The sequence below is a fragment of the Macrotis lagotis genome, chromosome 7, assembly GCF_037893015.1.
Source record: "Macrotis lagotis isolate mMagLag1 chromosome 7, bilby.v1.9.chrom.fasta, whole genome shotgun sequence".
Classification (NCBI taxonomy): domain Eukaryota; kingdom Metazoa; phylum Chordata; class Mammalia; order Peramelemorphia; family Peramelidae; genus Macrotis; species Macrotis lagotis.
In genome coordinates, this window is record NC_133664.1 from 44,831,745 (window position 1) to 44,857,301 (window position 25,557).

The 25,557-nt window shown below is 37.1% G+C and overlaps 1 protein-coding gene across 10 annotated transcripts in view; it reads left to right on the forward strand.

Annotated features, from left to right (window-relative positions):
• TRAK1 (trafficking kinesin protein 1) overlaps positions 1-25,557 on the forward strand; it is a 170,385-nt gene that overhangs the window by 76,544 nt on the left and 68,284 nt on the right. For 2 of the 10 annotated variants that reach the window (XM_074195890.1, XM_074195887.1), the window contains exon 1: positions 195-11,975. The exons of 7 other annotated variants lie outside the window; for them this stretch is intronic. In XM_074195890.1, the coding sequence (XP_074051991.1) occupies positions 11,864-11,975 (112 nt within the window). In that variant the 5' untranslated portion in view covers positions 195-11,863. One more of the 10 variants, XM_074195891.1, reaches the window with a different exon arrangement.

Here is a 25,557-nt window from a genome sequence, read left to right on the forward strand (position 1 = left end):
TTTGCATAGATGAGGTTGCAGGGCGGGTGCATTATAAGCCTGGGGGATGAATCGGTATCCTTCAGATGGGAGCTGAGAGGGGGCGGTGGCAGTGGCGGTGGCATTGGTGCGGCAGGACTGTGTGACATTATGAATTTGTTTTCCAAAGCATGACCAAGGGTTTTTGGCAGTGGAAAAATCATCCATCGGTATGTCTCTCTGAACAGATTCTCAGGAAGAGATGATAGTTTTTGATCTATAGGCAGAGAAATGTTTGTGGTTCATATGGTCTTTGAAAATATGTTTCCTGTGAGCTCTGTGTGTGTGTGTGTGTGTGTGTGTGCATGTGCAAACCTGTACTCATGTACAATGTGAATGTGAACAGTTTAAAATGTGCTGGTTATCTCTTGTGCTGTTTGAACTCAAAGATGAGAGGGGTATCATGCCTTCCATCAGGCATCTGCCTCCACAGTCATCTTGGGTGTCATCTGAAGACCCAGAAGACAATCTTTCTCATGGCTTCCAGTATATAATTTCAGCTTGGGATGCTGAGCAGTGAGGAGAGTACTGGGGGGCGGGGGACTCAAAGAACTATGATGCTCCCTTCTCAGAGGATTCAAGTGGCTTCTTGTACTTAAGAGTTCTAGCCAAGATCTTGGATCGCATGTGTAGTTTGAAATGGGATCATTTGGTCATCACCTCATAGGATCCTTGCTTCAAAGGATGGGTGTGGTGTGAATTGGAGGAAGAGGAGAAGGAAGGCAGATTTGGAAGGGAATTTATACTGTGATATAAATGGAACTCTCCCAGACTGACTGAATAGTGTTCAGATGGATGGGTTCCAAAGCAGTTTAGATTTTGTTGCTAGAATGTGAAGCACTGATATTGTCTATTTCTGTTTATTACTTAGAACACCTTGATTTCTTTTTTCTTTTTTTGCAAAGCAATGGGGTTAAGTGACTTGCCTAATGTCATCTAGCTAGGTAACTGTTATGTGTCTAAGGTCAGATTTGAACTCAGGTACTCTTGACTCCAGGACCAGTATTCTCTCCATTACACCACCTAGGTGACCTCTTTCAATTTCCTTTTAAAAAGTGATTCTTTCAAATCACAGCTTTTCCAGCAAACTTTTCCTTTCAAATGTCTGAGTCATCCAGAAATCCTGAAGAGGAGATGTATTGGGGTAACTTGGTGACATAGTGGATAGCATATCGGCCCTGGAGTCAGTAGGACCAGAGTTCAAATCTGGTCTCAGACACTTAATTACTTAGTGGTATGACCTTGGGCAAGTCACTTAACCCCAATGCCTTGCAGCCCCCTCCCCCCCAAAAGGGAGATATATTTTACTTGCACATCTGTAAGGAAAGATGAAAGGTGGCTATGTTTATGTTGGCATCCAGGGTTTTGTATAACTTTTCCCCTTTGAATGTTTGTCTTCAGAGGATCTTCACATCTGATTAACCTGAATGATGTAACAGACTAGTGAACTGGCCTGATTAACAAGGGAAGTAGCACAGCCATGATGTCTTTCTTATCAGTTGGTCTCTGCTGTGAATATATATTAAAGAAGAATCCTATATGTATTTCTGGTGGGATGACCCATTTTTAAAATTTATTCAGTAATTCTCTTGTGGAAAGACCAGAGCAGCCTCAGGTTATGAGAACCTTGGGCTATGGCATTCACAAGCGGAGAGGGTGGTCTGAGGAGAGCAGACTCATGTCTTTAAGAAATAAATTCAACTTTGCTGAGGCTGACCAAGTGTCAGTCAGTTGCTGGAGGTTGAAATTTTGCTGAAGGAGTTCAATGTTTCATTTCCCCTCTTTTTTTCTGATACCAGACCCCAAATTAAGTGTCAGGAACCTTGAGGGAATGTCATGGGTATGATTTAAGGAGAGGGAGAAGAATGTGAAACTTGGCTTTCAAGTTATTGGCTTTAGGCTAAGATAAAAAGGTCAGAAAGCAAAACTGCAAAGGATCACAGATCATTGAATATTCCCTGATTTTTATAGATGAGAAAACTGAGGTAAAGTTTACTCCACATCCATGTATATTTGTGTTTGTATGTGCATAGCATCATTTTATATTTATCAGTAATTATGACTGCAGAGTAATTACAACAAAATGTTAAAATTCTGGCTATAACATTGGATAAAACTAGATTTTCATCTCATCTCAAAAACTTGTCAGCTGTAGGACCTTGTTTAAGTCATTAATCTCAGGGTCTCAGTTTCCTTGTTTGTAAAATGGAGATAATAATTAGACACATATGACTATTGGAGAGGATCCAGAGAAAATATAGGTAGAATGCTTTACTAATGTTGAATGCCAACTGTTTCTTTTCTTATTATATGTACCATATGAATATGTAGGTGTTCTAAATAAGACGTGCATCTACCTTAGGAACCGACATATGATAACTATACTCATTCGCCCACAGAGTGTGTGGGGAAGGGAAATCTGTGGGCCACCTGAGAACAGGTCAATGCAATGCAAGAATTGGAGGTGAGTGGGAAGGAAGGTTTCCTCCTTGTCTTGGCCTAATTGTTACCTGAGCTCTTGTCACACCTATTGCCTGGTGAAAGAAAATCACTTGCCACAGTGAATCCTGAGGGTAAGAGGAGACTTGGTTCGTATCCTGTTTGCAATGACAAGAATTCCTCACCTTGGATTCTCTCTTCATTTTTTTTTTCTGGTTGCTATTCCTGTTTTCTGCCCTGATACATCAAAAAAGGAAAATGGAAAAACTGAATGATTCTCCAAGGGGTAAATTTTGACTGATGCTAAAATCTGAATGTAAGCTGAGACAATTATGTTTGGGAAGTTTCCTTGTCACCTAAGTGAACAGGAAGATAATGGGAATGGGACCCAATCTTTTTGGACAACATATATCTTTACAATGCTATAGGAATAAAAAAATAATTAGGGAAAGGAAATACTACTTCTTTGATGTTTTCTGGGTCTTATTTTGGTAGGAAAAAGTATAGAAAAAATATTTCATAGCACTTGTTCCTTGAAATCAACAAAGGCAAGTCATCCAAGGACACAAATATTTTAATGTAACTCATTAACTAGTTCTTGCCTATTCTGTTCTGAGGCAAGTTCATATATTTGTAAAGTATATACATGTTTTGCATAAACTTTTATCCCAGAAAGTTGCAAAGCAGAATTCAAAGTGGCAGCTTGGTTACTTTTACTGCTTATCTACCTCCTCTGCCATTGAAGGACATGTGATCCAGATGGCTTAGATCATGAAAGACTTAGGATGTGTAGAATGATTCCTATTTTCCCAGTCTGTCTCTCCCACCCCCTTTATCCTCAGTTATTTCATTATGTAAACTCTTGAAAGCAGTTTAATTTTTTTTCTCTGCATTTGGGACATAACAGACCATAAATGCTTGCGGATTTGATTAACCTTCTAGATAATTCTGTTCTCCATAGTTTGGTAGAGGAGTTATTTTTAGGAACTTGAATACCTAGGAACAACCATCGATACTTTCTCTTCCCTGTCTTGTACCATTTGAATAATTAATAAGCAAATTTTTAGTGAATTCCCCAAGCAGATAGCAAAAGGCAAGTTCAACTTTATTTCAGAAAGACCCTTGTGATCGAGTAGAGATGACTGGTATTTTTCACAAAAGAGGCAGACTCTTCTTGTTTAGTTTATTAACTTATGATTAGTGAATAGAGTAAGCATCTTAAGTGTTCTGAGATAGAATCAGAATGTCAGAGTGCCATTTAAGTATTTCACTTGAAATGCTGACAGTGAGAGATTTATAAGCACCCCCAAAAATGATAGGCGAGGTTGAATTTTCTCCATTAACTAAGTAGCAACATTTCATATTTTTTTTTTTTTTAAAGACTATTGCTATTTTGTCTAAAGCTTATCTTCCTCCCTCTCTTAAGTTTTAGAAGTGGATCTTTTGAGAGTTGCCACTTTCTAGCCCTCAAGAAAAAAAAAAGATCATATAGCCAAGGTATGAAGAGGAAAATAATATGATATTAGGGATTGTGCTATGGGAATCAGTTTGAGACTTGGGAATAAATCTAGTGCTTTTAAGTGGTTTTCTTTGGGCATTTGAGAAGCTTGGTGGAGTGAACATCTTGTTGAGAGCCTGTAATTAAAATGATTTTCTGTCTAGCACATGGCTCTGATGCTTAGTGCTGTGTGACCCTGGGTAAGCCTTTAATATCTCTAAGCCTCAGTTTTCCCATCTGTATAATAAAGAATTTGGACTTGATATATCCCACCTCAGTGTTTGTTCCTTATTTTAGAGGTTAAAAGTGGGTCTCTTACCCATTTGCCATATATCCCCAGTGTGAATTTATATAAGCCCCATGTAACTGAACTGCTTGGAGGTGTATGGATTTTGATTTTTATAAAAGAAGGTTGTAAAGATACAAGTACAGGTTTGGAAGTGGGGAGAAGCTGTTTCAAAACACACTCTCTGAAACAACAAAGGATCTGTGTGAAGTCATGTATTTATTGAGACATAACAATGCAAGGCATTGATGAGTTATTACCCCTTCTGGTCTGGGAAGTTATGCTAGCATGCCTTTGAAAATATCCGGGTTAACTCTAGATTCTTAGGTTGTCTCAAGTTGCCTTTCATTTCCTTTCAAAAGCAGAGATGGATCCTTTTCCATTTTCAGAGATTTTGATTCAAGTTCATGTATTTAAGTTTTAAACAGACTTGGTTCTTTTTCTTTTTTGATGTCACCTTAGAAATAGATTATAAAGATTGGCTTTTCTCAGATTAGTTCAGTCATAAAAATAGTTCAGTCATAAAATTAAAAAAAAACACTTAGGAAAACTTGTGAATACTTGAATACTTTTATTTATTCTTTTTTAAAATTTTTATTTATCCTTTTTTAAAAAATAAGTTTTATGCATTTTTATAGCATCATAGTTTTTCCTAGTATTTCTCCTTCCCCAACCATCCCATATTACAGATGATATTTTTTTTAAAAAAAGGAAAACAGCATATTGATCCATACATTGAATAAATCTGAAATTATCTGTCTTATATTTAGGGTTGGAAGGGGCTTAACTCTTCTTTTGAGTCAATTTTGCATATTTTGAAAGAATGCTTCAAGCAATTAAAGAGTGTTGCATTTGTTGATATAATTCCCTTTGTACATTAGATTTTTTAGATTGGACTCTTCTTGTTTTGCTAGAAGGAATCCTGAAAAAGAGGCTTTTGCTCCAAGTCATCATGATACCAACAATTCCTGCCTCCCAAATCAGTGACCCCTAAACAATCCGGGCTTCTTGCTTTTGTTTAGGATTTTTGTATGATAGATCAGTGATCAGTTAGACTGTGAGCTCCTCAACTAGCTTTTTGTTTGTTTTTATTTTAACTTTGGTCTTTGTATCCCCAAATGTTGGGGATACCCAATGTGATATGCCTATCACAGTGTAGTCGATTAGGAAAAACTTGCTAACTTGATTAGTAAATACTGAAGATGAGGATGGAAAATTGGGTAATATAATCATCTTGTTATACCACTACTAATTTTGATTATAGAAATGTGATGCTGCAAATGCCACTTGAGAATTAATAAGGTAAATACTTCCATACTTTGTTGCTTTGTTTCAAACCCTTTTCAGATGGCAACTAAACAATGTACACAGTGTGGCATCCATATAGCCATTCCTTGTTGTGACAGCCTGAAAGACAGGTGTGTAGCCTTAGCATGGAGGTAACTGTTAAGCTGATGGGCAGCTAGATGGACTAGTGGATAGAACGTCTGACCTGAAGACAGGAAGATTCATCTTCCAGAATTCAAATCTGGCCTCAGGCACTTACTAACTCTATGATCCTGGGGAAGTCACTTCACCCTGTTTGTCTGAGTTTCCTCATTTGCAAAGTTCACTACAGGATCTTTGCCAAGGAAACCCCAAATGGAGTTTGGAGAGTTGGACATGACTGCAAACGACTGAACACCACAACTGCTAAGCTACATTGACTTTTTATAAATTGTTTATAGCTTTACATATAATTTAATGTGAAGAAGAATGTATGAAAATTCATTTGGGAGGAATATCTATTGCAGGGTTTTTCTGCCATTTCCTTACTTAATGACTACCATCAGTAACAAATAAAGCAGAGAACTTTTTGTAATGAACTGTGAGATGAATGGGTCCAGAACCAAGGTTGTTCTGGATAGTATCCTTAGCTTCCTAGGATCATAGAGTATAGACTTAAAGAATCATAGACTTAGAGTGGGTCTTAGAGCCTAACCCCTCATTTAGAATTTTTTTTTCTATTTAAGTCAATGGGGTTAAGTGACTTGTCCAAGGTCACACAGCCAGGCATAAGTGTCTGAGTCTGGATTTGAACTCAGGTACTTTTGACTCCAGGGCCGGTGCTGTATCCACTGTGCCACCTAACTGCCCCCTAACCTCTTCATTTTGCAGAAATTCTTGTTTCTGTGTTCAGAACCTAGCAAGTGTAACTATTTTTAGGTTTTGCTTTTTCTATAGTCAACTCAAATCAATAAGCGTTTTTAAAACATTTAGTTTGTTGGGCACTAGACTAAATGAGCCAAATATAATCCCTGCCCCCAGACAGGTCACATGAAATGTAATGGGGGAGAAAATATGAAAAAAACTGGATGGTCTTTCTTGTTCCTCCATGAAATCTTTTTTACTAAGTGGATCCATGCCCTTATTTGTGAAGGGACTTTTCCTTCTGGTATGTAATGAAGCCGGTCTAGTCTTCTCACACCATGTGACTCTTGTACATGATATTCTCAAAAGCTTCCACTGAGATTCTTCCTGGAGATAATCTTCCTTTTGGTTTGACTGGACACTCCTTGAGGGTGCAATTTGTTCAATTTTTAAGTATTTGTATTGTTAGTATCTAGATGCGTGCTTCATTCAATGAGATGTTTTAAGGAAAATGCTTGCTGAAGCAGTTGTTTTTTTTAATGGATTCAGAAGGTATCTTTAAGAGTCTATAGTATTTGGGCTCATTATGAACACCAATATTCCCATACCACAGGAATGTGGAAATACAAGTTGATAAGGGAACATTGGTTAACTGACTGCAAGATATATGTGTGGGATGTGTTTATAGTGATCCTGGGACTGGATAAAAGATTATTTGATTCAAGACTTCTTATGAAATCTCTGCTTCCTTTTCTATTCCAGTTTCAACTTGAGAGTTTACTTGGAATATTTTGTGAATATATTTCCTAGACCACTTATCTTACCAAAGTGACTTCTTTTTACCCATGTAGAGACTGAAAGAGTGATACTTAAATTTTTTTTAGTTATTTTTAGTTTTTATTATTGCTGTTATTTTGGGACTTTATTTGCCAAAAGTTCTTCATGCAATATTTCTGTCATTAAAAAAAATGAATAAAAATTAAATTGCATTTGGGATTTAGTTCAAAAGTCTAGAGTTAGCCTCCCTCAAAAATGTGTTGATTTTGAGAAACAGACTTGGACAAAATAAGGAGATTTAATTAATAACAACAGTAAAATAATTTAAAATTTGTCAAGTTCTTTTATATACATTATCTCATTTGAGCTGATATGATTCCCAATAATACAACAGGTACAGCATGCCATTTCTAGGGCTCAGAGAAAAGTGATTTACTTATTATAGTCACCAAAGAAATGTCAGAGATAGCATCTGAATCTAGGATTCTGTTTCCTATGCCACAATTAAGTTTATCAAGGGTAAGGAATGAAGTTTGAAAGGTGAAAGTTGTAATTAAATACATTGGTTCGATTGGTCATCATTAGTCAAAGAGTAGCCTGAAACTATTTTGAAAGGTGAACATTAACAAAGTGATTGTGAATGCAACAATATTTTAAAGGGTATTTTTAACTGGATGACAAATAAATGGGATTGTTTGATAAGTCTATTTGCAGGAATGGCTCATACAATTTTACACAATAGGTATCGATATGATGAGCTGGGCTTATTATGAACATTGGGTATTCCCATACCACAGGAATGTAGAAGTACCAGTTAATAAGAGGATACTGTGTATAACTAATTTGCTACCAGATATGTGGTAGCAAAGCATGTGATCCTGAGTTCTTTGGATTTGAGATGTAGAGCTAGAGACCAACCCTCTCATTTAATAGTTGAGGAAACTGTGACCCAGAGTAAAGAACTCATCCACTGGCACAAAAATCATAAGGAACAGATACAAGTTTGGAAACCAAGGCATCTGACTAAAGATTTAGTGATCTTTCCTTGTCCCACACTGAGATGAAATAGTGCTTCTTTTTTTTGATCATGTTTAAACATTAAACTAATTTATTGATGGTGGTGATGAGGATTTATAAAGCACTTTGAGTTAGGCATTGTGATTTATTATTATCTTATTTGTTCTGACAACATCCCTAAGAGATAGGTACTGTTATTCTCCGCTTTACAGATGTGGAAACTGAAGCAAGCCTAGGTTAAATAACTTTCCCAGGTTGAGCCAGTTAGTGACTGAATTTGGATTGGAACTTGGGTCTTAATGACTTTAGGTTCATTGGGTCACCTTGCTGCTTGAGTTTAAGGTTGCCACTTTAAAGTTGATGTTAGTTATATATGGCATTAATTAAGTCAGTTAATGATTGGAGTTTGTTGCTATTCACATCCCCGATTAATAGGGACACTCAATGAATTTTTTGTTATAATGGACAAAAGTAAATAATACTAGGGTGGCTTGGTGGAACTATAGTAGCCTGGAGTCAGGAAGTCTGAAATCCAGCCTCAGACACTGTGACCCTGGGCAAATCACTTCACCCTGTTTGCCTCCGTTTCCTCATCTGTAAAATGAGCAGAAGAAAATGACAAATGTCTCCAGTATCTTTGCCAAAAAAAACCCCCAAATGGTGGTTATGAAGAGTCACATATGACTAAAAAACAATTGAACAACAATTTATAACACTTTAAAAAAAACTGGGGCAGGGGGCAGCTAGGTGGCACAGTGGATAGAGCACCAGCCCTGGAGTCAGGAGTACCTGAGTTCAAATCTAGCCTCAGACACATAATACCTTGGGCAAGCCACTTAACCCCATTGCCTTGCAAAAACTAAAAAAAAAAAAAAAACAACAACAAAAAAACAAAAACTGGGGCAGCTAAGTGGCACAGTGAATAGAGTACTGGCACTGGAGTCAGGAGGACCTGAGTTCAAATCCACCCTCAGACATTTGCTATTAACTGTATGACCTTGGGCAAGTCATTTAATTCCATGTTCCACCCCCCCCCAAAACAACTATTTGCAGCCTTTTTTTTTCTTACTATTATAGCTTAGTTCCTTCTTATAGTCTGCACAGTATATGTTTTTGGAAGAGTGTAGGTTTCTTACTTCATCAACAATTTTGTTTCAAACTTTAAATTTAATTTGCTAACAGTGCTTTTGAAAACCAAAGAAATTTTACTGACCACTTCACTATCTTGCAAATAACTCCTTCCTCTGCTCCATTAAAATCTTGTCTTGTAACAAATAACCCCAGTCCAGAGAAGTACTTGGGCTTTTATCTCTTATTGCATATCTCCTCTACAACTGTAGTCCACCCACCTCTCTTCCAAGAGATGGGAGTCAGACTTCAATGTTTTTGGGGTTTTCTTTACAAGGCAGTGGGGTTGTGACTTGCCTAAGGTCACACAGTTAGGTAATTATTAAGTGTCTGAGGGCCATTTGATCTTAGGTCTTCCTGACTTCAGGGCTGGTGCTCTATCCACTGTGCCACCTAGCTGCCCCCTCGACTTCACTGTTTTTCCTGTGAGGCTGCAATTATTAATCACTGCATTCTGCAAATTTTAATCACTGAATTCATCAGTAATTCTATTTTTCCCCTTTGCAGTATTAGTACAGTATCAATCATGTCATTTGCCTTCTTGATTGCTCTTTGAATTTTCACCAAACCTTTTTTTTTTAAAGTTTGACCTCTTTAAATATTGAAAACTTTTATTGAATATGTCCCTTGGGTGCTTCTCAGGCTCCTCTGAAGCAGCAGTGGAGTACCATTGTTTTCTATTTCCTGAAAGGTTCAAATTCTGCTATTTTTTATGTTTCAAGTTCTTGCTCCCCTCTCCATTGTCAGCCTTGCCAATTAAAGGGCCTCATTGGGATCTTATTTAGCATTTTCTCTAGGCTAGAGCTAGCTGTACCAATCTTTTTTACTAGGTGGTGTATTTCTTCTGCTTTCTGCAGAATCCTCCCTCTTGGTTACCTGCTAGGATTCCAACAGTCTGAAAATCTTTAGTGACCTCAAGTTGACTCCTTAGAGAAAGGAAAATAAATATCCCCTAATGTAATACTGTTAAAGAGCAGAGAGCTCTGCTAGGATTTGCTCAGGAGAATTGCTGAGAAGCAATGTGATGCTTCATTCTACAAAGCCTAAAGCTAAGGATGCTTTTCAAACCAGTTCAGGGAAACGTTTGCTTTTCTCATTGTTAGAAGGGAAATAGCAGATGGGAAATGAAATGGATATTCAGGGAAACTATGGCTTTCTTTTATTGTTCAGAATCAGCACATCTTGGCCCCCTCTTTTTTTTTTCTTTTCCCCAACTATGGAATGAGTAACTTTGCTTTCTTAATCACAGTGTTCTCTTACTGCAGCATTCTTAAGACTACAGTTACCCTGAGCATTAGCTCTGGTGGGGAAAGAGAGGGGATACAGAATGCAGAGAAAATTGCAAAGTGTCCTTGAACTAGAGAGGCAGGGATGCAAATAGGATTTAACTTTTTATTGCATCTGTGTTTTTTGCAGGAAATAAAATGAAAGGCTTCCTTCTCTGAATTTTACCATCATGCAACTGGAATCCTAGTTTGCTTAACCCTTATACTCTAATTCCATGTTTTTTTGCAAGCAATAAAATTAAATAAAGGCTTCCTCCTCTGCATTTTTATTATCACGTAGTTGGAATCCCAGTTTTGCTTAATCCTCACTCTTCAATTTATGGGGTTTTTTCAGGAAATAAAATTAAAGACACCTTCTCTGCATTTTGTTATCATGCAACTGGAATCCCAGTTTTGTTAATCCTCACCCTCCAAGTCTGTGTTTTTTCTAGGGAAATAAAATTAAAGGCTTCCTTCTCTGCATTTTATTATCATGCAACTGGAATCCCAGTTTTGCTCAGTCCTCACTCTCTAATTCTGTGGGTTTTTTGCAGGAAATAAAATTACACACTTCCTCCTCTGCATTTATTATCATGCAATCAGAATTTCAGTTTTGTTTAATCTTCACCCTCCAATACCTTAATGCAAGGGGTGTGTGAACTGTATTGCGTGTGTGCGCGCGTCTTTCTCTCTCTTTCTCTTTTCAACACACCCATAGAAAACCTGCACCCAGGGAAGTTAGGCAATCATTTACCAAGGTGACTTGCTTACAGATTCCCCGCCTCCAAACAGGTGTAACTGTTTAAGTATCTGCTGCATGTATTTCCCTATGCAGGTTGCTATGAAACTTCCAGGAAGGTACCATTATCCAGGGTGCCAGAGGGGGAGGAAAGTTATGGAAGAAGAAGAGAGGGTACAAAAAGCCTCAAAATTGACCATCTCCTCTCCCAGGCTACCATTTTGGAATCTTGTCTTAGAAGAAACCCAACTGGCGGGTTCTTCCATGCCCTAGGAGGCTAGGCAAGGTTTAGAAGGGGATTGGCTCTTTTCCAATCCCCCTTCCTCTCCCCCATCCTGCTCCCCATCCAGCCTGGCAGGTTGAGATTTCCTCCTAGACTTAGAGATGCCAGGTGTGATTATATAGCCCTTTGAACAGACATATCACCCAGAATGTTGGCAAGGCATGGTCGCTGTCCAGGAGAGCGGCCAGGCTGCTGGGTCACTGTACAGATGGCTCCTCCAAGGAGGGGACTGGGAGGCATCCCAGTGGTGCCAAAGGTTTAGGAAAATGAGCCGACTTTAGCTATGTCATTGAAAGAATTGGAAAATGAAGAAGAGTGTTTTGAGCATGACTGTGACAGTGAACCGAGGAAGCCTACCATTGCTAGACATGAAAGCCTGGACCTCTTGGAAGAGGGTAAATGTCTTATTTTGTCTTAAACTTCCTCTATTTTTTCCTTTCCCAAGACTGATGGGCTTGAATATTAGTCTAGTTTTTTTAGTGAGCTGTTTGCTACCTCAAATTCATTTTTTGTGTCTTCACAATATATGTTGGATTAAGTAGTGCCTTTAATGTTTGTGTTATTTCAGAAATTAAATTTATCTTAGATTAATGTTTTTGAGTATGTGAACCATATGAAAAAAATGAAAATCAGAGTAAAAATACAAGAGTTTCCCTCTGTAATTGACCTTATGGGACTTCTACTTGTAACACCAGTTCTTAACCTGGGATCTGTGAACTTTTAAAATATTTTGATGCCATAATTCTTTATAATTGATTTTCTTTGTAATTTTAAATTATTTAATCTTAATTTAATATAATGAATAAATAATATATAATAAAATAATATATAAATGAATATAAATAATGAATACATGAATTTATTTAATATGTAATGCATTTAAAAGCTTTATTCTTAGGGTATACAAACTTCACCTGACTGCCAAAGGGGTCCATTTTATACAAAATGTTAAGAATTCACAGCATTAAAACAGGGGCTTTATGATTGAATTAGGATTTGTCATAAGGAAATCGTGGAACTCTGGATAGAATGTAGAATGAAAGATCAGGAGATGCTTGATACTTGTTTCCCCAATGTTTAATGTGTGAACTTAATTCTTGATTGTTGATTGCTTTGGTCCCTGAAATTACTTTAATCTCCCGTTCCTCAAGATAAATAAACATACATACATACATACATACATATATACATGCATGCATACATGTATATTTATTTTTTTTGGTGAGGCAATGGGGTTAAGTGACTTGCCCAAGGTCACACAGTAGGTGTGTGAGGTGTCTGAGGTCACATTTGACCTCAGGTCTTTCTTACTTCAGGATCAGTGCTCTATCCACTGCATCACCTAACTGCCCCCTCCTCAAAATAAATATTATGGCAGTCTTTAAAAACCCAGATTTATAGATACTGTGTTTTAAGATATAGGCATAATTTTTATTGGAGAAGATATTAATAATTGGGCACCTAGTGTTGTCATATAAAGCAAGGAGAATGACTAGAGAAACCTAGCTTGAATAAAGTGTGGCTCATTTAAACTGATAGAGAATTGAGCCCATATGGGCTCAATATATGAGTAGGAGAAGACCCTGGTATGATTAATTTGAAATTTTCCATAGATAAAGGCTTTACTTTGAGATCAGAGATAATTAAGTTAAAGAGTTTGTTAGATTTCTTATTCTAAATCTAACTTGATAACATTCACAGGTTGTTATTTGTTCTAGCTCTGTGATTCTCTTCCCTCTGAATTGACTCTCTTTGGCCCCAGCTTTTCAAATAAAATGATTTTTCATATACAATGAACCATATACAATGGTTTATGGAAAAATATTTTTGTGGACATTGGCATGCGAAAAATAAGATTTTCCTACGTAGTACATATATGAAAAATAAAATTTTCCTATACAATTATGCATATGAAAAATAAGATTTTCCTATGTAATTGTGTATATGAAAAATAAAATATGGGCCAGGACTGGTCCTCGGGTTTTTTGGTTTGTTTACTTTTGCTCTATTTTGAGATCCTAATAAGTAGATGTTTAATAAGGGTTTCCCGATTGTTGCTATTTTATTGAATTGAATATATTGTAGCAGTGAAATTTTTTCTTAAGAATTTTTTAGGGGGGAGGTGCAGTTTTCTTTAAGGTTTCCATTTTTTTGGAATTGAAATTCTTATCAGTCTTCTGGTTCTCCCACCCTCCCTCTTACTCTCTTTGGTGACATTTCCTTTATCTATAAGGTCCAGTTCCCTTGGGCTTTTTTCTTGGGTTGGGCTGAAGGCCAATTGAGTTTGCCTTGGAGATGGAATCTGAGAGTTCTTTGAACTGGAAGAACTAGTATACCCTTCATTCTTGTCATTCAAACTGGGTTCCATCTCTACTCTCTCATGAAGTGCTCCCCTGTGCCTTTAGCTGCTTGACTAGACCATAAGCTTCCTCTGGGTAAGGACATTTTTGTCTCCCATTGCCTTGCACCAAATAAATGTTTGGTGGATTGCACTGGATCATGGATAGTCCTTTTTATTATGCCTGGATTCTTGGGTGGTATCATGGTTGGGAAACGCCTTTGTGTTTTCTTTGGTAGTTGGTGTCAATGCCACCAAATTAAAAAAAAATCTGATAGTAATTTAAAAGGAACTTGATTTGATTCCTAAAAAGGTACTGGGGGTACAGGTAGACATTTGAGAATTGAAAAGATAAACCCATGATTAAGAATTAAGGTTTTCTAGTAGAAATATATTTTTCCCAGGGCAAAAAGTATGATGGGTGCCTCTTTAACCACAGAGAATTTACACAGGCCAATAAAATGAAAACCTTTCAAAATGATATCTTAATGACTGAGATCAGGCTTTTAAAATTTTGTATTTTTTATATATATATATATATATATTAATATCATCTGCATTTCATACTGTTTCCTTCCTTTTCTATTCAAGAACCATTCCTTATAACAAAAAATAAGAGAATAAAAAAATAGTTCAGCAAAACTAATCAATACATTGAAAAAGTCTGATCCTCTCTGTGGTTTTGCATACTCATAGTTCCTCTCCACTTTCTTGAAAGCAGGGAGGAAGAGGATTCTTATATCTCATTTTTTTTGAGCCAATCAAAAATTACAACCTAAAAACATTTAATTTCAAGATTCTGTTATTTTGCTTTTCCATTTCCTTGGGTTTATAAGTGTTTTTCCTGTTTCTGCTTAATTTATTTTTCATCAGTTTATAGAGGTCTTCCCACACTTCTCTGCATTCATTGTAATAATAACTTAAAAAAAATTTTAACTTGAATTTAGCACCAAATAAAATCAACATTTCCATATAAAAATTTGAATGAAGAGGATTATACATGAAACTGTGAATCTCGTGCATACATTTTGCATTTTATTTAACATGCTAAAATCAACTTGTAACTTCCAGAGCTGTCTTCTTTTGTCTCTATCCTTCTATGACCCCCTTGTTTTTCTTTTTCTTTTTTTCTTTTTTGTCAGTTTTATCACTGGCCCTCTTAACTCCCTCTACCACATTGAGGGAAAAAACAAAAACAAAATCCTTGTTATAACTATGCATAGTCAAGCAAAACAAATTTCTATAATGGTTTTGTCTAAAAATATATGTCTCATTCTGTATCTTGGGCCCACATCCTTAGATAGTGGGTAGCATGCATCATCACGGTTAGACGTTCCATTGATCAGTTGAATTTTTTCAAAATTGCTATTCTTTGCAAATTACAGTTATCATACATATTCTTCTGCTTACATCACTCCATTAATCATTTTTTTATAACACAGTATATACCTTAGGCTTATGGGCCTGAAATAGTTTAATTATTCACTCATCCGTCAGTTCTTTGCTAACGCCAAAATAGTGCTGCTATAAATAATCTTGATATATATGTCTTTTGGTTTTATATGTTCTTATATGACTTAAGTGGTTTATTTCTATATTCTTTGGGAATTATGCCAAATTTCTATATTTGACATATTCTATATGCTTAAATTCTCTATTCTATATGGGACTAATTCCTATAGATTATTCTGTATTCTTTGGGAATTAGAAGAGAAATCTCTGGGACATAGAGTTTGGACATTTTAGACACTTTCTTCACAGAATGGCCAGTTACTTTCCAGAATGGAGAAACTGAATTGCTCCACCAGGAAAGCATTAGTGTGCTTTACCCAGCCCAGTCCAGCCCAACCTGGCTGTCCAGGGAATCCTGCTCACTCTTTTCCCCAGGATAAAATCAAATATTCAGTCTTTTTGCCTTGTTCTACTCAGAGTAGGACTGGAAGCATCTTCTATATTTGCATGAGAAAGATGAGAGATACACAGAGATAGAGAGAGACAAATACAGACAGATATACAGACAAACAGACACACAGACACACACACACACACACACACACACACACACACAGATTTTGTAATAATTAGCATGCATTCTGTTATATCTCACATTTCCACAATTTTCTCCAGGAAAAACAGAATAAAGGAATAAAGCATAACGTCTATGGTTTTTCTCACTTGTGTGTATTCTTTGCTACCATAACATAGTTGCAAAACCATTTGTTGAATTATCAGTTAGTGGCATTAAGGATAACTCGAGATAGAAGGATTTTCCAGGAGCATATATTATGGACTTTGGAGTTTAGTGTCTCAGATCTTACAGCCTGCCAGAAATTCATACTAATGGAGGCCAAAGAATGCAGAATTGTTCTTGGTTGTTAACAGTCTTGTTTATATTTTGGATGAAAGAGAACTTGGCAAAATGGATACTGGGCAACCTTTTGCATCTTCAGTGGGAGGAGGAGTGTCCTATGGAAATAGTTTTGAATTCTGTGAGACTGTAGGCAAGTCACCTAGTTTCTTAGACCTCAGTATAGTAAGATGGGTTGGAATAGATGGTCTCTAAAGGTCTTCTCAGACACATACTAGATTCATGAACCTTGGCAACTCATAAGCTCTCAGTGAATTAGCAAAGGGGGCTCCCACTCAGAATGTTTCCAAGGTAGATGGAATCACATCCTAAATCCTGGATATTTTGTTAAACTTTTTTTTACAGTATTTATAAAAAGCACATGTGTTCTATTGAAAATTCTGAAAATTGTTATCCTGTTCTCATTTTCCCTCAACAACATTTAAAGTACATAAAAAAATCACAGTCCTAGAAAAGACAGTGGATGGTGAGTGGATAGTATGCTTGACTTGTAGACCTGAAGACCTGAGTTCAAATTCAACCTAAGACAACTTACTAGCTATGTGGCCCTGGTCAAATCACTTCACCCTGTTTATCTCAGCTTCCTCATCTGTAAAATGAGCTGGAAAAGGAAATGGCAAATCAATTCCAGTGTCTCTGCCAAGGAATCCCTAGATGGGGACAAAGCACAACAGAAAAATGGCTGAATATAGAAGACAATTTTTATGTGAGTCCAAAAAGACATTTCTCATGTTTGGTATGTGGAATGTTTGAACATCATTAATTATGCTCCAATGAGGAATTTAAAAGACAACTCAGTATAAGGACAGAGCCTTGAAAATCTTATCTGAATGGCCCAGAACCCTGGGTAAGCAATGTATTGAGTATGGTTGTCTGATATTTCACACAGAGCCTTCTGTTGGTTCCAAGGCTGGGGAGTTAAGTGAATAAGTGAATTCCTAGAGATTGAGAGGAATTTCCCTGACGACTGATTTCCCCCTTACAGAAATTCAGTGTCTGTGCCAATGCTATGGTGAACTGTGAATGTATGGTGAAAACTGTGACTTCGGCCCCACGGCCTCAGGTCAGCTTCCATATGGAGGGGTAAAATGAAGGCTGGCAAAGACCAGACACAGGCTCTTTTGAGTGGAGCCCTGGGAGTTATCCAAATGTTTTCTTATTATGAAGGGAAGGCAAATCAATGAGCCAGTTGTAGGGTTTGGTCATACAGTCTGAGTATGGTCCCAAGGGGAACAAATTTAGAGAGTTAGAGTGACTTACCCCATTTTGTTTATTGTCTTTGAGCCACCCTGTTGCTATTGGAAATTCATTAAACCAAACATTGTTGACCAAATATACATTTGGACGTAGGTTTGAATTCTGACTTTACTATTTGCTGTGGCCTTGGATGTGTTATTTATCTTCTCTAAGTCATAGCGTATCTGTTAAATAAATGTTTAAAGGTTCCTTCTAGTGCTAAATCTATGATTTATGATATGATGATCCTCGAACTTTCTGGATGATATAGTTTCTTTCCTTGCCTCCTTCAATTAGGTTAGGGTTAGGTTGACTTGCACCCAATACGTATCAAGTGTATGAGACTGGATTTGAATTCCAGTCCTTACTCCAGGGCTAGCACGCTTTCCACTTTACCACTTTGTTGTCCCTTTATATAGTTTCAAAGATATTAAGTTAGCCTTGTATGCTGTTCTGAATCCACTCCACTTTTTAGACATTATAAAGTGAGCTAGAGAAGGAAATGGCAAACCTCTCCAGTATTTTGTCAAGAAAACCCCAAATAGGATTATGAAGAACAGGATATGATTGACATGACTGAACAACATCAATTGGTAAAATAAGGCTCTGTTGTAGATTTTTAGTTGTCTCCATTCCTAATTCTATATTTAATTCTCAGTAATGATTTTTTTTTTTTAACTTTTCTTGGTTTAAACATGATGGATTCCAAGTTCTTGCTACATAATAGGTTCTAAATAAATGTTTGTTGCTTATAGCCCTCTCCCCTAGTTCTGGGCATCTTCATCTCTACCTCTCTCAAGTCTCCATGTTTCTATGTTTCTCAATGTATTAAGGCTACTTTTCTGTTGCCTTCTGTCAGAGGGGAATTGGATGACTTTCCAGCAGAGTGTTAATAGCTAATGAAAGTTTAGTGGGTCGACTCTTCACTACTCAGAGAGGCCCTTCTTAGCATGGAGACATTACTAAACAAGTAGTGTCCGATCTCCAAGCATCGATAAATTGAGACTGTTAATTCTGTGCAGGAATTTACAGCTCACTAGTCTTCCTTTGAATTATATTTATCAGAGTTTCTTGGGAGTTTCTGCTAATCAAAAACCAGAACAAATGAACTATTGACTTGTTAAAATGGCAATGTTGTGCCAAGAGGATGTTCCTGGTCAACAGGCTATGAGAGAGGCCTCATCAGGATATTTGTCTCTAGGATTCTGTGTATTTCATTGTTTTAAAAATGTGGTCATAAAACATATTATTCTTTAGCCCTCCCTCCTTTTCATTTCGTCTAGTCACACTGAAATTTGCTCTTTGTAAACCACTGGACCCTCTTGCTTTCCTAAGGAAATCTTCTTTTATGACTGGGCTGTCCCTACATGACCAACCAGAGGTCTTAATATGACCTGGCCTAGTTTCCCCATTCTGCTTAAGCAGTAAAGGAATATTTAAAATGAAGAAAAAAAAACCTTTAAGGACTATTTTTTGTAGGACTCGTGGCAAGACACGTTGGCAGCTTTTGCTGTGGTTACTAATTTAAGATTTTACACAGGCTTGAGTTACATGTGTGAACTCCCACTGATAATGCAGATCGCAATTTACAGTCCTAGAGAATTGTCTGAAAATTTGAAAGATTGAGCAATTTGACCAGTCTCACAGCTACTATATATCAGAAGCCAGCTCTTAACACTTGAAAATTCTATTTGTCAGAGAAGTCAAAAGGGTTAACATTACAGAGGATGATGATGTTTGTCCTTCATTCTCGAAGACCATGACATCAGGGAGATGATACCATGACAAGCACATGAATTGGAGGTGAGTAAGCAGGGGTTGTGCTAAGTCCCCAACCTCATTTTCTCCTCTAGAGTCATCTGGGTCCAGTGGCCAGATATGAATCAGGATGACTGGAGCTGGCCCTGGATGCGAGGCAATCAGGGTTAAGTGACTTGCCCAAAGTCAGATAACTAGTAAGTGACAAGTGACTAAGGATGGATTTGAACTTCCATCTTCCTGACTCCAAGGCCAGTGCTCTATCCACTTTGCTACCTAGCTTACCCAACATGTCCAGGAGCAGGGTGATAGTCTAGAATCAACCACCTCTCTTTTGAACCTTTTGAATAGGAATAGCAAAGCATTGACCTGAGATCCAGCTACTAATATCCTGACCAGAGAGGAATAATCTATTTAATCACAGGTGCTTGCAGATAGTGAAATGATCTTGTATTGATGATCTGACAATTTCTTGATAGAAAAAATTTAAAAATAAACTAATCTTGATAGAAAATTTAAAAAACAAACTAACCCCTGCCTTCTCCCCTTAGAGTTTTAAAAAATGCTGTTGACTTATTTTCTAAAAATCTGTTGAATATTTAATCAAGATGGAGGCAGAAGTATTATTGATGTATTCCAATTTTTAAAAAACTGGGAAAGAAGTTTTTTAAATAATAAATTTATATAAATTATTTTAACATTCTAGAAAGTAATTGTGAATATTAGAATGGGAACTATTGCCTTTTCTTTCTAATGCAGAATGGATCATTAATTGGATGATCTTTGAAAGTTACTTTAGTCATTCCTGTTCTCAGCTTCCCCATCTGCAAAATCAGCCTTGTATCCCTCATGAAGGCTATTCTCTAGTCCTTTCCAACTCTAAATACAGTATTTGATTCTAAGGTTTATATAGCATTGGCTCTTGTCCCTGACTTGACAGTGCTGAACCAGCAGAAATATAAACCAAAGAAAGAATCTTATTTGTGAACAGATTTGTTATGACTTAGTAAATATGGCTTTTTTTTTTTAATCTTAGGGCAAAAGTTGGCATAGTGGATAGAGCACTAGGCTTGGAATCAGGAAAATTCATCTTCTTGAATTCAAATATGGCCTTAGATTCTTTCTTGCTGTGTGACCCTGGGTAAGTCACTTAACCCTGTTTACCTCAGTTTCCTCATCTGTAAAATGACCTGCAGAAGGGCTGGCAAACTACTCCAGTGTTTCCCCCAAGAAAACCCCAAATGGAGTCACAGAGTCCAACAGGACTGAAACAACTGAACAGCTACAATGTACATAAGGTTTAAAAACCAAATGGCTGCTGATGACAAGGGAGGAGTGATTACCCTATTTTTCAGCTATTCTTCTGCCTACCTTTATTTCCAAGAGAACTGTTTGTTCAAGTCTGATGGTAACACTTGATTAGGCTTATTAGATAGCAAAATATTTGCTGAGTCTGGTTCCCTAGAGGGAAAAAAGCAAACAAAAGAATGAGGTAGACCTTTTTCTCATTCTTTACCTTCCACCCAAAGGCATTTTGGGGAGTTGGAAGAAGCCTTGGGTTTAGAATTTTGAATTATAGCTTAGTCATTTAGGGTTAGGGTAACTTTTGTTTAGAGGATTACAGCCTCACATCAGGGCTTCTTAACCTTTTTTTGTGACATAGACTCCCCACCTTTGTCAGTGTAGTAAAGCCAAAAACGTTTGTTTCAAAATAATTTGAGAAAATATTAAATTTCATCTTTTGTTGTTCATTTGTTCCATTTGTATCCAACTCTTTGTGACTCATTTTGGAATTTTCTTGGCAAACATATTTTGTATGTCTTCTATTCCTTCTCTAACTCATTTTACAGGTGAGAAAATGGAAACAAATAGGGTTCAATGACTTGTTCAAGGTCATGCATCTAATAAGTATCTGAGGCTAGATTTGAACTCATGAAGATGACTCTACATGACACCATACCTCCTACTCTATCTATTATGCCAACTAGCTACCTATAAATTTCATTTAGTGATCACTAAAAATAAAAATATAATTTCTTCCACATCCAAGTTCACAGACCTTTCAAGGATCACTTGGGTGTTTGTGGACCCTGGGTTAAGAACCCCTGCTTTGCAACAAGAATCAAACATATAATTAATCCAGACCAGCCCCTCCATTTTACAGGTCAGGAAACTGAACTTATGGAAGCTGGCATAGGTAGGAAATCTTCAGTTTAAACCCAAGGGTTAAACCCAGGGCTAAAATTCAAGGTTTTCCTGATCTAAATTTAGTACATATACCACTGTATCACAACACCATCCTTTATCTGACCCTGACCTCCTTCCTTTAAAAAGGGCATCTTCCTTGACTCCCTCCTATACCTTCCTGTACTGGGGTTCTTCCAGGAGTCTCTCTGGCACCATATTGAGTCTGTTCATGTTGGTAGCTTCTCTTCTATAAACCTGAGTCCCTTTCATATCTTTGGCACAAGTGGCTGTCCATCCTCTTTGAGATGACTTAAAAGCATCAAAGTAGACCAGGGACTTGGGATTTCTTGAGACAAACCCATCCTACTTTTGGACGGTCGAATAGCAAGCCAGGCCATCGTCACGCTGAGCTAAATCTGTCCTCATGTAACTTCCACGCATTGGTCCTGAGTTCTGAATAATTTGGAAGAAATTTTAAAGACGGAAAGGGCAGGATTAAAAAAATCTGTGATCTAATTTGGCAGAATGTTGATGGAGCAGAAGAGAGAAAATAATGGGCAGGAGTGTTTCTGAAGATTCTTATAAGAAAACATGATTTCTCTTGTGTGGTATGACTGTTGTTTCTTCACCATACAAGAGATGAAGACTGTTCTTTGGTCTTTCCTAACATTATTTTCCCATTTTCACAGGTGGCTACTTGTGACTCTGCCTCCTAGACTTGTCTGTCATCAGTTAAAAACCTTCACTAAAGTAGAGCTTTTCCCCACCCTTCACCTTTCTGTCTCTCTCTCTGGATTCTCATTAAATGCTATTATTCTCATTGAAAAGGAAATGCCTCTGAAGTCACTTTTCTTTTGTTTGAACCTCTTGGTTGAAGTCATGAAGCAAAATTAGCATCTTACTCCTTTTGGAGGTTGCAGTTATTTCTAGAAAAGTATCATTTTGGAAAGGTGCATTGCATCATGGGCTGTGTCCTTCAAAAACCTCCTCCTGCCATGGTTTAGGTACCATTACTTGGTTCTGCAAAAGTAGGCGCTTTAGGGGCGGCTAGGTGGCACAGTGGGGGCGGTTAGGTGGCACAGTGGATAGAGCACCGGCCCTGGAGTCAGGAGTACCTGAGTTCAAATCCGGACTCAGACACATAATAATCACCTGGCTGTGTGGCCTTGGGCAAGCCACTTAACCCCCACTGCCTTGCAAAAACTAAAAAAAAAAAAAAAAAAAAAAGTAGGCGCTTAGGGGCAGATGGATAGTGTGGTGGATAGAGCACCAGCACCAGAGTAAGAAGGACCTGAGTTCAAATCTGGTTACAGACACTTCCTAGCTGTGTGACCCTGGGCAAGTCACTTAATCCCAATTGCTCCCAACTGCAAAAACAAAACAAAACAAATCTGGTGGATAGAGCATCACCCTGGAATCAGGAGGACTGAGTTTAAATCCGGCCTTAGATATTTAATAATTACCTAGCTGTGTGACCTTGGGCAAGTCACTTGACCTCTATTGCCTTGCAAAAAAAAGTAGGCCCTTAAAAAAATGGAATGAGGGAAATTGTTTTAGTAATTCACCTCTGATTTTTTTCAGTCAGTTCTCTTTTTAGACTGTCACTAATATTTGTGCCTCTCCCTCTTTTCCTTCTCTACAAGTCTTTTAGAAATACAAACTGGGAAAAAAAACAAAAAAAATTTAGAAAATTATTGAGATAATTTCTGTGTCTCCTTTTAATATAGCATATACCTATTATTCTGGATAGTTACCTATTTTTTTTCTCTCACTGGAGAAGAGGAATTCACAATTTCATTTGCTAATGTAAATACATTTAGAAAGGAACATTTTTAAACTGAGTTTGGAGAAAAGTTGCTGACTAGAATGTTTTTACTGTTCAAAGTCTTGAGATTCCTGTATCAAAAGCCATTCAATTCTGGTCCTGATTTGCTGGTTGTTAGTGCTGTGCTCTTCCTCCCCTCCCCAATTTCTTTGTATAGATCTTGTGTTTCCCTGTGTACATGTTTTTTTCTCCTAATAGAATTTAAGCACCTTGAGGCCAGGGATAGTTTCATATTTGTTCTTGGATATTTGGTATCTATTCCAGTCCTAGCATGTAAATAGAAGTCTTTGCTATTTAGTTCTTTTTCAGTTGTGTCCAATTCTTTGTAACCTCCATCTGGGGTTTTCTTGGCAAAGATACTGGAGTGGTTTCCATTTTCCTCTCCGGTTCATTTTATGATGAGGAAACTGAGGTAAAAGGGTCACATTAGCCAAATTTGAAATCAGGTCTTTCCGACTTGGCACTTATTCACTATGTCACCTAGCTGCCTCAGAACATGCTTAATGCTTCTTAATCACAAATAAGCTATTAGTTTCTTTAACTTCTACTTCCTTCATTAAAGAGACTCAATGACTATAATACAGATGGAGTACATTTTTCCTAGGGTACACATTTTGAGTTAATTTTGATCAATTCTTATAGTTTCTGAATCTTTTGAGTACATTCAGTTATGCTGTGGTGATTTGGTCTCTTCTAGTTTCCATTTTTTCTGGTGTCTGCCATAGTAACAATACCTTCTTCTGAGTTTTGAGGACATTTAACTGATTTTCATTTTGAAGCACCCATCTGAATGGCTTCTCTTTCATGATTGGAATAATCAGACTCTGCTTGGAAATTTTACTGGTCTGCATAGAAATACATATTTATTATGATCCCAGTGATTAAATTATTGTCTCTACATTAATTAGATCATAACTCTAGAGCCTGAAGTCAGCCCTAGAAGTCAATCAAGTTCAACCCTCTCATTTGACACATGAGAAAACAGGATTAAGTGACTTGCTTAGGGTCATACAGGTAGTAAGTTTCTGATATGGTATTTAAATCCGTGTCCCTTGAGCCATATATGGATGCCAGTTAATGGATGGGTAAAAAGCATAATTTAGAAGATATAAAATCAAGGCATATAAATCAGAACATATAAAATCATGTTCCCCATTTTGGGGAGTGATAAGTCAGACTGCTCTCAAAACTTAGCATGATGTTTGGCGTACTGTAAGTACTTAATAAATGCTTTTTGATTGATCAACTATCCTGAGATAGAAAGGCCCTTGTCCTGATTAGCTACCCTTTGAGAAAAATATAATTACAGATATTCAGTTCTTATTAAGTCATTCTTCCTCTTCTGAAGAGTGGCATCTCAAGTGATTTAAGATGCCAAAAAGCTGTCATTTACCCATTTGCCTCATTTCAGTTGTGGGAATATGAAACATTATTTGTTCTCCCATGAGTAAAAGTCAGTATACATGAGTCAAACCTTTGCCTGTTATACAGATCAGGGATGTTTATTCTTTTCCTTATTGTTAAGGAAATCACTACCCAGAAGCATTTTAGTGTTTCGTGCCATATAAGTCATCCATGTTCATAAATGATTGATGATTTTGACTATGTTGACTCCCCATATCTCTTTGTGTTACTGAATTCTCACGATAAGTGGAAGTTCCCTAGAAACAAACAAAATGTGGCCATCCTTACTCTCTTTCCACACCTCCAAATAAAGAATGATACTTGACCTATGGATTTACTAGGCTTTTGAAATGTGTATGGTTGGAATTGTCTTATCACTAGAAAGAACCATAGGTATTCCATTGATAGGTGGTCTTTGCTATTGACTATCAAGACCTACCTGATAAAACTTTAGTTTGATTATCAGCCCTTTGGAAGACAGATGAATATTGAAAGTTGGATCCCTGGACTGCATAGATGGGTCAAGTTAAATGGAGGGAATGCGTGTTAAGGTGGGAACCATTCCTTCTATCAAACACCTCTTCAGTTTCAGGAAATCTGAATTCAAAGACTCATTGCCACTAACCTACCTTTCTGATTTTAGTCACTTAATCTCTAGGGGCCCAAGTTTCCTCATTTACAAAAATAAGGGGATTGGATTAGATAGCCTCCAAGGTCCCTTCCAGCTCCAAAACTATCATTTCAATAATGTTTCCTTTTTGCAGATTGCTCACTTATTTCTTTCCCAGTTAACATTAAATTCCTAGACAATACTAAAACACAATACTATTTTGCTTGTTGATGAATCTTAATCATTTCTTT